Source organism: Gopherus flavomarginatus, chromosome 9, assembly GCF_025201925.1.
Source record: "Gopherus flavomarginatus isolate rGopFla2 chromosome 9, rGopFla2.mat.asm, whole genome shotgun sequence".
Lineage (NCBI taxonomy): Eukaryota > Metazoa > Chordata > Testudines > Testudinidae > Gopherus > Gopherus flavomarginatus.
Window position 1 is genome coordinate 22,215,743 of NC_066625.1, and position 13,475 is coordinate 22,229,217.

The following is a 13,475-nucleotide window of genomic DNA, read 5'->3' on the forward strand; positions in this document are numbered from 1 at the left end:
GCAAGGGAAAGTGTACCATCCAGATCCACTTCTGTTACATTTGACAGGATGGGCAATAGATCTTTGAACGAATTAGAGAAATCTTTCTAAAGATCAAAGATATAGCTGTTATGTCATTTAGGGTACATTTATCCAAAACTGCAGTATACCAATAGATGATAAATCTGTAATATCATTCAAGTTTCTAAAAGTTTATTAAATCTTTATTCCCCCTATAAGAGAGCCTGTTCCTGCTTGGAATTTAAACTTGGTGCTTTCACAGCTTATGTTTTCTTCCTTCAAACCATTATCTACGTGTTCTGTATTTTATCTTTCAGTCAAGACTGCATTTATCATAGTAGTAATGTGAGCTAGGAGGATTAATAAACTTGTGCTTTGATGGCTCACCCTCCATTTACAGTTTTTCATAAAGACAAAGTAGTTCTCTGTCCTCACCCAAAGCATTGATTCCGGAAATAATTTTGGACTTCTATGTTATCCAATCTATTTTTCTATCGTTGTTCCTCCCCCCCCTCCCCAAATCACACTTGAATAAGAGTGGAGTGAAGTTGCATTGTTTGGACACTAAAAGTGTTATTGTTCTGTTTGGATAAGATCAAGGATTTCAGATTGTCACACAGATTGTTTCATATGCGGGTAACTGTAAAGGAAATCCCATTACAGCATAAACATTGTCTAGATGGATCAAACTATCTATAATAGAAACTTATAAGAATGTCTCACGTTATCTTCTTTCTATGATTAGTACACACTCTGCTAGAGGAGTGGTAGTATCCATAGTGTATCAAGACAGGTCCCAGTAATTGAAATTTGTAGAGCAGTCCCATGAAGTTCAGTATGTATCTTTACTAAACATTATGCGCTAGATATTGCAACTAAGTCTGATGCTCTAATAGATTTGCTCTGCAGTCCTTATTTAGTTGTAATATTGTAATATTACCAAAGATTTTTAAAAGTAACCTATAGGCCTATTATACAACATCCTGTGTCTGTTACTGAATGAAGATGGTCAAAATATTTCTAAAGTAGAAATATTTGACTTCTTAATTAGAATTTATATTATTATTTTCTGCAGCTTTAAGTAGGAGATAGTATCATAGCATGTGAATTAATGATCGCTATTTTCTTTTGCCAGTACTTCAGCTTAGGCTGCAGCAAAGACGGACAAGAGAACAGCTGGTGGACCAGGGCATCATGCCACGTAAGACTAATTTTATTTACAGTAACTTGTATCATATTTCAAGACATATATAAAATAATTGAAGATGAAAATTTCTAAGGAAAGCAGTCAGGATAATTTTGTCATTTGATGATATTCATTTAATACCTACAGGAAAATTATAGGTAATTTAAATAAGAGGTATTTAAAAAACAAAGTCAGTAAACTAAATTAATCTGCAGACAGAATAGCCACTGTGGTAGTGTCCCCCTAGAGTTGGAGACATTTGAAATAAGAGCAGACCAATGATAGAAAATACTGGGCCTAATTATTCTTTACAACATTTTAAACTGTGAGTAACTTCCCTGCAAATGATTGAATTACACCAATGAAAGCAAGTGGACAAATAAGGTTTACTGAATGACTTAGGAAGTCATTTCTATCTCTAATTCTAGGATATAGTCTAAAACAAAGTTACTGTTTATTAATTTAGTTACAGTTTGAAAATGTAGATAATTTAGATGCTGTTTATTAATCAGGTACAGTTTGAAAACTCAGTTAATTTAGTTATGTTAGTTGTATTTACAGTACTATTAGCTGAAATTACTACATTTTATTTTTAAAAATATAAGGCTTCTTTCTAAATTATTTCAGTACTTTAAAGAAAACTAACTATATTTGATCCTGACGTCCATTTTTCCCCTTGACTTTGCTTATTTAGGGTTAGTGCCAGCACAAAGGTAACCTAAAGTCAGTTTAATCAATAGCAGAAGATCCCATGCATAAAGGGTTTGAGTGGCATAGAGCTGCTGTTCCCAGCACCAACACCAACACCATTCCATCCCCCAAGGAAAATGAGAGGGCTCTGGCTGTGGTGTTTTTATGCCCTGGCTATCCCTGACTGCCATAACATTCTTTAGGGAACATAAGCAGCTGGAACAAGATAGAGCAGCTTATGCTGGGAGACCGGCTGGGTGGAAGGCAGCGCTAGGATCAAGGAAGTGCAAAGACAGATTAAAGCCACCTTTGATACCACCATCCCTAGTTGCACTGAACACTGCCCTCTGCCCCCTCAAGCATCTTTACCTTAGTCCATTTTTAGAATCAGTGAAAGCTGACAATGTCTAGTAAGAGAAAACTGGACTCCATAGATTATGGACCCCATTAGAAAAATTTTTCTTTATTCAATAAACAAATATACCAATTTAAAATTACAAAAATACATTAGTGACAATTATTATAAATAATAGTCAAGTCTTCACTGCTTGAAGTCACAATTCCTTGCATTCCTTGCATGGCTTCTTGAAACTAATCTCTTCTTGGAGGTTTCCAGTTACCCAACACGCCTGAGACTGCTTCACTATAGTATCCTCTTAGGCCACCACTGTACTGAAAAGGCTATCAGTAAGGCTACGTTTTAGTAAAGGGTATTTTTAGTAAAAGTCATGGACAGGTCATGGGCAGTAAACAAAATTTCACGTCCTGTGACCTGTCCATGACTTTTACTATATACCCCTGACTAAAACTTTGGGGGTGGGATGGCACTGGGAGGGAGCAGGTGCTGGGAGGGCATGGCTGGGGGGATGCTACAGGTGGTGGCGGGGCTGGGGCAGGTTTCCTTCCTGGCTCCTAGGAAGCGGCTACCTCCAGCTCCTAGCTCCACATGCTGTATCCACTCTGCCCCAAGCCCCGGTTCTAAAGCTCCCATTAGCTGGGAACCACGGCCTATGGAAGCTGCAACAGCAGTGCCTGCGCACAGAGGCCACACATGGAGCCAGGAGCTGAGGGATGGGAGTTCCTGTCACCCTTCTGGGGAGCCCTCCCTCTACCCGCAGGTAAGCACCGCCCCACACCTTAGTCCCCAGCCCTGAACCCCCCCACACCCAAACTCCTGCTGCTGTGGAGCGGGGGGTTGAGACTGCCCCAGCAGCAGCCGGTGCGACTGGCCCAGGGGCTGCCTGAGCGGCTCAGTCAGCTCCCAGGACAACCGCAGGGGCCACTGCAGAAGTTACGAAGGTCACAAAAAGTCACGGAATACCTTCTCTCTCAAGCACAGCTGGGCTTTCAGCTACAATGTTGCAGACTTCTTACACTGTGGAGTGGGCTCCAAGGAGGCACCTTTCTTTTTCTGTCTGGGAATCAACAGACTTCATTAGGAAACTGAGGAGATATCACTTTAAAAAATACAAATGTGTCCTGGATTTTTTCCCTTAATTGTTCATATTTTCTTGAAAATTGCTTCAGAATGAAACACAACATTATGGTGCTAGTCTATTTTAACTGTTCTTTACTTTGAATATTTTGTGTTTTTACAGTGTTTAAAAACATATTAGTGCAGATAGTTCTTAGTAAAAGACCATTTCTTTACCTGCCTGAATGTTTTGTGCATTGATCTTTCCTGTATTTCTTATTAGAGAAAATAAATCATAAGTGAAGGGTAATGTAGTGGGACAGATAGACAGCTTCAGTATTTTGAATGGTGGCTGATAAAATTCTACCATAGAGCACTTTATTGGTAAATAGCTAATCATCATATGACATGGGTGACATAAAATATTAGAATTTATTAGAGCATCACAGTATACCTTTAAAATGTTCTAATATTCTCTGCATATGCATGAGAAGTGGCGTTTGTTTTGCCTTCATGATCCACAGCTTTGCTTAGCTACAAATCCCAATTTAGAATCTATACCTTTGTTATGTCAGTGAGTTACAGTAATTCTCTATGTGAGAAAGACTTAACCTGTACATATTTTAACAATGAGCTACAATCTATTAGACTCATAGACTCCAGGACTGGAAGGGACCTCGAGAGGTCATCGAGTCCAGTCCCCTGCCCTCATGGCAGGACCAAATATTGTCTAGACCATCCCTAATAGACATTTATCTAACCTACTCTTAAATATCTCCAGAGATGGAGATTCCACAACTTCCCTAGGCAATTTATTCCAGTGTTTAACTACCCTGACAGTTAGGAACTTTTTCCTAATGTCCAACCTAAATCTCCCTTGCTGCAGTTTAAGCCCATTGCTTCTTGTTCTATCATTGGAGGCTAAGGTGAACAAGTTTTCTCCCTCCTCCTGATAACACCCTTTTAGATACCTGAAAACTGCTATCACATCCCCTCTCAGTCTTCTCTTTTCCAAACTAAATAAACCCAGTTCCTTCAGCCTTCCTTCATACGTCATGTTCTCAAGACCTTTAATCATTTTTGTTGCTCTTCTCTGGACCCTCTCCAATTTCTCCACATCTTTCTTGAAATGCGGTGCCCAGAACTGGACACAATACTCCAGCTGAGGCCTGACCAGCGCAGAGTAAAGCGGAAGAATGACTTCTTGTGTCTTGTTTACAACACACCTGTTAATGCATCCCAGAATCACGTTTGCTTTTTTTGCAACAGTATCACACTGTTGACTCATATTAAGCTTGTGGTCTACTATGACCCCTAGATCTCTTTCTGCCATACTCCTTCCTAGACAGTCTCTTCCCATTCTGTATGTGTGAAACTGATTGTTCCTTCCTAAGTGGAGCACTTTGCATTTATCTTTATTGAACTTCATCCTGTTTACCTCAGACCATTTCTCCAATTTGTCCAGATCATTTTGAATTTTGACCCTGTCCTCCAAAGCAGTTGCAATCCCTCCCAGTTTGGTATCGTCCGCAAACTTAATAAGCGTACTTTCTATGCCAACATCTAAATCGTTGATGAAGATATTGAACAGAACCGGTCCCAAAACAGACCCCTGCGGAACCCCACTTGTTATACCTTTCCAGCAGGATTGGGAGCCATTAACAACTACTCTCTGAGTACGGTTATCCAGCCAGTTATGCACCCACCTTATAGTAGCCCCATCTAAATTGTACTTTCCTAGTTTATCTATAAGAATATCATGCGAGACCGTATCAAATGCCTTACTAAAGTCTAGATGTATCACATCCACTGCTTCTCCCTTATCCACAAGGCTCATTATCCTATCAAAGAACGCTATCAGATTATTTTGACACGATTTGTTCTTTACAAATCCATGCTGGCTATTCCCTATCACCTTACCACCTTCCAAGTGTTTGCAGATGATTTCTTTAATTACCTGCTCTATTATCTTCCCTGGCACAGAAGTTAAACTAACTGGTCTGTAGTTTCCTGGGTTGTTTTTATTTCCCTCTTTATAGATGGGCACTATATTTGCCCCCTTCCAGTCTTCTGGAATCTCCCCCATCTCCCATGATTTCCCAAAGATAATAGCTAGAGGCTCAGATACCTCTTCTATTAACTCCTTGAGTATTCTAGGATGCATTTCATCAGGCCCTGGTGACTTGCAGGCATCTAACTTTTCTAAGTGATTTTTTACTTGCTCTTTTTTTATTTTATCTTCTAAACCTACCCTCTTCCCATAAGCATTCACTATATTAGACATTCCTTCAGACTTCTCAGTGAAGACCGAAACAAAGAAGTCATTAAGCATCTCTGCCATTTCCAAGTCTCCCGTTACTGTTTCCCCCTCCTTACTGAGCAGTGGGCCTACTCTGTCCTTGGTCTTCCTCTTGCTTCTAATGTATTGATAAAAAGTCGTCTTGTTTCCCTTTATTCCCATAAGTAGTTTGAGTTCATTTTGTGCCTTTGCCTTTCTAATCTTGCCTCTGCATTCCTGTGTTATTTGCCTATATTCATCCTTTGTAATCTGACCTAGTTTCCATTTTTTATATGACGCCTTTTTATTTTGTAGGTCACGCAAGATCTCGTGGTTAAGCCAAGGTGGTCTTTTGCCACATTTTTTATCTTTCCTAACCATCGGAATAGCTTGCTTTTGGGCCCTTAATAGTGTCCCTTTGAAAAACTGCCAACTCTCCTCAGTTGTTTTTCCCCTCAGTCTTGATTCCCATGGGACCTTACCTATCAGTTCTCTGAGCTTACCAAAAATCCGCCTTCCATTGTCTCTATTCTGCTGTACTCCTTTCTACCCTTCTTTAGAATTGCAAATTCTATGATTTCATGATCACTTTCACCCAAGCTTCCTTCTACTTTCAAATTCTCAACAAGTTCCTCCCTATTTGTTAAAATCAAGTCTAGAACAGCTTCCCCCCTAGTAGCTTTTTCAACTTTCTGAAATAAAAAGTTGTCTGCAATGCAGTCCAGGAACTTATTGGATAGTCTGTGCCCCGCGGTGTTATTTTCCCAACATATATCTGGATAGTTGAAGTCCCCCATCACCACCAAATCTTGGGCTTTGGATGATTTTGTTAGTTGTTTGAAAAAAGCCTCATCCACCTCTTCCACCTGATTAGGTGGCCTGTAGTAGACTCCCAGCACGACATCACCCGTGTTTTTTACCCCTTTTAGCCTAACCCAGAGACTCTCAACACTTCCGTCTCCTATGTCCATCTCCACCTCAGTCCAAGTGTGTACATTTTTAATATATAAGGCAACACCTCCTCCCTTTTTCCCCTGTCTATCCTTCCTGAGCAAACTATACCCATCCACACCAACATTCCAGTCGTGTGTATTATCCCACCAAGTTTCAGTAATGCCAACAATGTCATAGTTGTATTTATTTATTAGCACTTCCAGTTCTTCCTGCTAATTACCCATACTTCTTGCATTTGTATATAGGCATCTAAAATACTGGTTTGATCTTGCCTCCCAGCTTTGCCCTGACCCTCCTTCCTCTCTGCCATTATAGCCCGTGCTCCCTCTTGTTTCCAACCCATCTCCCAGGTCTTGTTCCCCACTTACCTATGGGGTTTGCTCACCTGTCCCCGTCTCAGAGTGGAATGCCTCCCTGTGCAGAGGGCCAGCACAAAGAATATGCATACTTCAGTCCCACTTAAGCTTTGTGCACAGGGATGAATTTAACCTTCAGTAAATGCAAGCAAATAATAAATAGAAAGAGTCAGATGTTGGGCTAGTAAAGTGGAGTCCCACATCTGATGTAGTGTTGAGTGCAAGATGCCTATCCTTACTTAATACACTGATTAGAGCATTTCATTTGAAAACCATTTCCTGTCAGTTTAACTCTTTCTTTCTTCTCACAGCTTTGAAAAGCCCAGCTGCATTCCATGAGCAGAGAAAGAGCTTGGAACGAGCCAGGGTAAGGGATCTAGTTTATACTTTTTTAAAAAACTATCAACATACTATTAATATCTGAAAAAAGAAAGCTAGTTTATTACTTATGAAAAACAAAAATAGATCAGTAATATGAGATAGGCAGTTCTCAGATTGCATGGGACATTTTATTATCATTGTAAATAGTCTATGATAATATTCTGGAAGAATCCCTAAAATTGAAATGCAACATTTGTAGCAAATCTCTTGTGTTGAGTGGGAGTGTTCTGAATTCTCCACCGGTACCAGACAGGTTGGGGGTTTAAATGTGATGGTACTCTACTCCAGGTCTGCCCCCCAGTTCGAGAAGAGCACTGTTAAAATGACAGCAGAGAAGGATGGCAGGTTTTGTGCAAGGAAACTGAGGCCTTGTCTGTGCTGAAGTTTTTAGGCACCAGTGCAGCTGTATCAGTGTAGGTACTCTGGTGGCTAAAACTGCGTTGTGGACAAGCCTTAATGCAGGCAAGAGGGGAAAAAATGCCACCATCATATTATCCATCCTGACATTCTGTGCTCGAGGACTACAATAACAATTGTAGTGTGTGCCTGCTTTCTCTGTAGTTTGATCCAGCTTTGGATCATTGTAAAAGTATTGTAAAATTTACTAGCCTTTCCTCTGCACCAATTCTTGCTAATTCTCCCTTCCTCCACTGGTTGCCATGAAGATACACCAAAGAACAGAGCTCAGTGGTGCATGAGTTGCTACATACTACACAGAATCATAGCAGTTCCATGCCACTACATTCTTCCACAGATGTGGAATGCAGAATATTGCCCTTAGATCTATTTTCAGTCTGCCTGTCTTCAGATTTAAGAAGTCACCACTGATCTGGATCACATTCAGAATAACCTTAAATTGTGTAGAAATTGATGGGGCCATTGATACAGCTACTACCACGTACAGTACTGTTTCAGTCCATCTCCTGGTACTTTTATATTGAGGATAATGGACAAATTGACGTCTCCTAATACATATCCCTTATAAGAGAGAGACAGTTAGGACAGCTGACAGGTTAGTTATGCCTGAATTACTCTGCACAATCCAGTAAGAGTCAGTTATCGTGCCATAACTTCATAAAACTGGCAAACTTCAAACTGTGAAGTCTAGTCATCTAGATCTTCAAACTTATTCCAAAGAGATGGGTTTCTTTTAAGAAAATTAATAAGGATGTTACTTTGCACAACAGATTTTAATAGCGAAGGTCTGAACTGTGCTAATATGGCATGGACCTGCATTAGGGAACAGCGTATCTCTGGATTGCTCCTGGGATGCTTACACAGGGATTGTGACTCAGACACTTAAACTGTCTCTGGTCCTTACACAGGATGTACTAATGTGTGTAGAGAAAGCTCTCTATGTACCAACACAAGGGCCAGGAGCAATTTGCTCATTAGTGCTGGCTGCTGCTTTGAAGTAGGGATGTCACTAACTTTCAAGTAAAGAAAAAAATTGAGTTTTAAAAGCAGTTCAAAGGCAATTCCTGTCTTGCTTACTGTAGTCATTTTATGTCTGTACCACTGTGCTGCATTTCCCAAATCCCAGTTCAATTACGCCAATTAGATTTAGATTTCAATCTCTCTTTCTTGCTCTGTTTGTTTGGGTCGTAGTTAAGAGGACCGAGTGGGGGCATTAGGCAGAGAGTCTGTTTAAGTTGGGTCATTTTATGGGATGCTTGTTATTTGTAAACTGTTTGGGGAAGTTTTATCCTATGCACTGTAAATTGCCAACTATACTTACTGTGCAATATAAATACTTTAATAATCACAAATATAAAGCCACAACCTAAGCTTTAATGCGAAGTCTTGCCAAAAATTCTAAAGCTTTAATGGCTTTGTTCATAGGGAAGAATTTTCAATACAAAAAATAAATCTCATCCCACAGAAAATGATGATACTCAGCTACAGTGGAGGGAGGGATAGCTCAGTGGTTTGAGTATTGGCCTACTAAACCCAGGTTGTGAGTTCAGTCCTTGAGTGGGCCACTTAGGGATCTGATGCAAAAACCAGTACTTGGTCCTGCTAGTGAAGGCAGGGGGCTGGACTCAATGATCTTTCAAGGTCCCTTCCAGTTCTAGGAGATGGGTTTTATATTTTTATAATTGGAGATATACCTAAGCAGCAATATATTCATAAATCCAGTTCTCATAAAACTTTGCGTGAATGAACAAATTGCTTTGTTCTATAGTTATTAGCATTAGTATGATGCACTTTTTTTTTTTTTTTTTTTGAAGACTGAGAATTTTCTGAAGCACAAGATTCGCAGCAGACCAGATCGATCAGAATTGGTCAGAATGCATATCCTGGAAGGTAGGAACCCATGTATCCTGTTTTTCAGGCTAACGGTTTATTTTAGTTGGGGCTATCTAACTGAATCAAGCTTTGTTATAAGGTAGTTATTAAGGTGCGGGACTCTTTTGCATGCCAATCTATAGTTCAGGTAATTGGCACTCCATGGATACTTAAACCAGTGGGGAGGAATCTTTACCCTTAATCCACAGCAGAGAAGACACTTTGGACCACTGCTCTCTTCTCAGCTGTGAGGAGGATGCTGCTATAACCACAGTTTCCCTTAAATAAAAATTGTATTTAAATATAAAGTTAATTGCTGTATTATCTATCTCCTAAGAATTGTATATACAGTATACATTGTTGCAGTCTTTCAAGGAAGCCCTGAAACAATCTTACAATTTTAAGGGATGTTTTCAGCAGTAGCTTAATCATTAATGAGCTCATCTCTCCACATTTTGTTGTTTTGCTGTTCAGGTAAATTTAATACTCAGAAATAATAAAATCAATTTTTGAATGGGACTGCATTAGCATGTTTTAATATTGAAATCCCATTGTATGTACAAACAGCAGTAGTAAAACCGAAATGAATTAACAGTATTCCATTTGGTGAAATAGTCTGCTGTTTTTGGTTTTCAGAACATGAACTTGGGTACTACACTCAGATCAGGATTCTTCGTATTGCCAGGCCATCTGCATTTTGTCATTAAAATTAACATGCAACAAACATCTAACAACCGTCAAAATTACATTTTAAAATTAAGCCTTTTATAGTTGAGTTTGGCAAGAGAGGCTCCAAAAAATTTGTTTTGAAGTTGAAAAACAACAGTTTAATGGATTTCCTTCATATTCGTTCTGGGAAAACTGTCATTAGGGATAAAATCATATCAAGTTTCTGCCCAGTATATTGGGAAACAGCCAAGACGTTACATTCTGAAAATTGGGGTTTATAATAGAAATACCAACTCACCCTTAACTATAAGAGTGCTGCTATAATGTATAAATTTTTACTAATGTGATCTGCTTTTAGATTTATGAATCATATTAGTTGTGTGTGTCATACTTTTGGTTTCACACACGATTACAATATATGCTGATATTATTACTGTAGAATAAGAAGTGCCTGCGTTCTTTAAAATGTCCCCGTTGGGTTTTTTCTTTCCACTTCAGCCTACTTAATTAGTCTAGCAGAATAAATTGATACTCTTACTTTGGTGACAAAGGCCTTGATTCGGCAAAGTGTGTAAGCAATTGCGTAATTTAAACTGACTTCAGTGGGACTACTCAAGTGCCTAAAGTTAAATAGGTGTTTAAATTCCTTGCTGAATTGGGGCAAAAGTAATTGAAGAGAGTCAAATTTGACTCAAATTTTAGATTTGTAAAAATATGCTCATAGAATCAGTGAGGATTTTTTTTAATAATGAAAATCTTTTCAAATAAACAAGATATTTCATTGGAATGTTTTAAGCAAATAAACATAACCCTCTGGAGTTTTCAGCTCAAACATAACCCGGAGAATTGAAAGTGAAATTGGTAAACTGGCTATCATCAACTGCAAAATTGTGTAGTCTTCTCCCTAGTGAAACAAATGTCAAAAGTAACCAATACTACAGGGGTCGGCAACCTTTCAGAAGTGGTGTGCCGAGTCTACATTTATTCTCTCTAATTTAAGGTTTCGTGTGCCAGTAATACACTTTTAACATTTTTAGAAGGTCTTTTTCTACAAGTCTATAATATATAACTCAGCTATTTTGTATGTAAAGTAAATACAGTTTTAAAAATGTTTAAGAAGCTTCATTTAAAATTAAATTAAAACGCAGAGTCCCCGGACCAGTGGCCAGGACCCGGGCAGTACGAGTGTCACTGAAAATCAGCTCGCATGCCACCTTCGGCACACGTGCCATAGGTTGCCTACCCCCGCAATACTATATCATAAATTGTGAAGTTGTGTAAGTTGTTTTAATTATTTCAGTAACATAGAAAAGGACTTTTTGTAATAAAACATTTAAATCTGATAGTGCCTCTCTAATAGGTCAGTACCATTTATATAGCTGCTTATACTAATAAACAGCATTTTGGTATCCTGTCCATCTGTTGTAGTGTACAGTAAATATTACACACCTTGTTTATGTTGTGTAGATTCTGTAGCTACAAATTGCATCCTAAATTGATGACAGGGCAAGGTCCTTGATCACAGAGTTCCTAAGACAATGGGGTCTTGATTTGGGATCCCCAGGCACTACTGTAATTTAATAATAAAACTAATAATTATTATTAAATACTATGTTGGTTGGGTGGGCCTGTTTGACCTTGATTTTTTTGGCTGGGTATAAGTTTTTGAATTTAAATTTTAAATTTCATTGCCAGTAAGGCAATATGAGAAATTTATCGTAACTAGAGAAAAAAGGACAAATGACTTCAAAACCAGAAAGTTTTTGTGAGTTGGTCTTTATTCATGTGTTTTTGTTTTGGTTTGTTTAAAATGTTACAAATACAAATGGCTGCAGAAGTCTTTAAAAGTGCTATATTTAGCTAATTGTGGGATGTTATAAACGAGCTATCTAGAACATTTTCCTTTTCTAATATTAATTTTGACGATCTGTAGATAAGTTAGTACTATATACGTATTTTTATAACAAAATGACACGCTCTAATAAAGGACTAAAATAACTCACTGATGTTTTAAAGTTTTCAACATGCATGGAGGTATGGCTTTGAAGATCAAATGCTATTTTGGTGGTCTTAAAATGAGACAAAATAGTTAACAGAATCATTAAAAATTTTCTCTCTTTTAGAGACATTTGCAGAACCCTCACTGCAGGCAACTCAGATGAAACTGAAGAGAGCTCGACTGGCAGATGATCTGAATGAAAAGATTGCTCAGAGGCCTGGCCCTATGGAACTGGTGGAAAAGAACATCCTTCCTGTAGACTCCAGTGTTAAAGAAGCAATTATAGGCAAGTAGAAGATCTACAGCTTGGATCTGTTATCAGTAAGGCAATATGAAAAATTAGTAATTTGAACCTTAACTTTAAAGGTTAGTTGAAAAAAATAAAAGTTAGTTAGCTATGTATTATGTCAACTTCTCTAAGATACTTATGCCCTATCAGCACTAAATTGAGCAAAGTCATACTATTTTTTTTTTCAAACTCAGTTTTAACTGCACAGTTGATTGGAGTATAAAGCTATGTCTGTCTTACATGAGTGAATCTTTTAATTATTACAAATAATTAAAAATTGACGCTACATAGACTCTTATTTAGTCACATCCCATCTTAAGGGACCATCCCACTAAATGCTTAGAATACAGTTCTTTGCATCCTTTCTTAGAAGACCATCACCATTGAGCAACCAATTTTTGGACCCTTGAATGTCATTTAAGATGGCTTTTATTGTGTTAAAAATAACATTCATATACAAAAATATTTAACTACAAATCATACTATGCTAGTTGATTTCCAGCATTTCATGGCTCCTCTAGCTAGCTAAATACTGACTTGAAACTAAAGAGTTTATTTTTTGTAAACGTCCTAGCAGTTGGACAAGAGAGTTATCCCCAAGCTTTGGATGATTACTCATTTGATGAAGACAGCAGTGACGCTTTATCTCCAGATCAGCCAGCTAGCCAGGAATCCCAGGGTTCAGCAGCATCTCCTGGTGAGCCAAAAACAAGTGACTCGCCATCATCAGTCACACCGAACACTACTTCTACCACACAGGTACAGTTTATAAATGTGAGAATCAAATCACAAACTTATGTATTGTAGTACTGTATTGCAGTAAAGAGAACACTGATAAAAAAGCACATTTACCATACATGATATTTTACTTTCTGCATATTTTTGTGGCATTTCGCTTAAATCGTGCTCATTCTAGGCACTGTTGATCAAAGTTGGAGAACATATTTGACCAAAGAGAGGTATTGAAGGC

General features: G+C 38.4%; 1 protein-coding gene across 12 annotated transcripts in view; it reads left to right on the top strand.

The window, feature by feature from the left end:
- Positions 1-13,475, top strand: part of MRTFB (myocardin related transcription factor B) — a 435,216-nt gene that overhangs the window by 375,616 nt on the left and 46,125 nt on the right. For 9 of the 12 annotated variants that reach the window (XM_050967692.1, XM_050967690.1, XM_050967701.1 and 6 more), the window contains 5 exons: positions 1,136-1,201; positions 7,190-7,245; positions 9,491-9,566; positions 12,341-12,502; positions 13,080-13,264. In XM_050967692.1, the coding sequence (XP_050823649.1) occupies positions 1,136-1,201; positions 7,190-7,245; positions 9,491-9,566; positions 12,341-12,502; positions 13,080-13,264 (545 nt within the window). The remainder of the gene's footprint in view (positions 1-1,135; positions 1,202-7,189; positions 7,246-9,490; positions 9,567-12,340; positions 12,503-13,079; positions 13,265-13,475) is intronic. The other 3 variants (XM_050967697.1, XM_050967698.1, XM_050967702.1) reach the window with 2 other exon arrangements.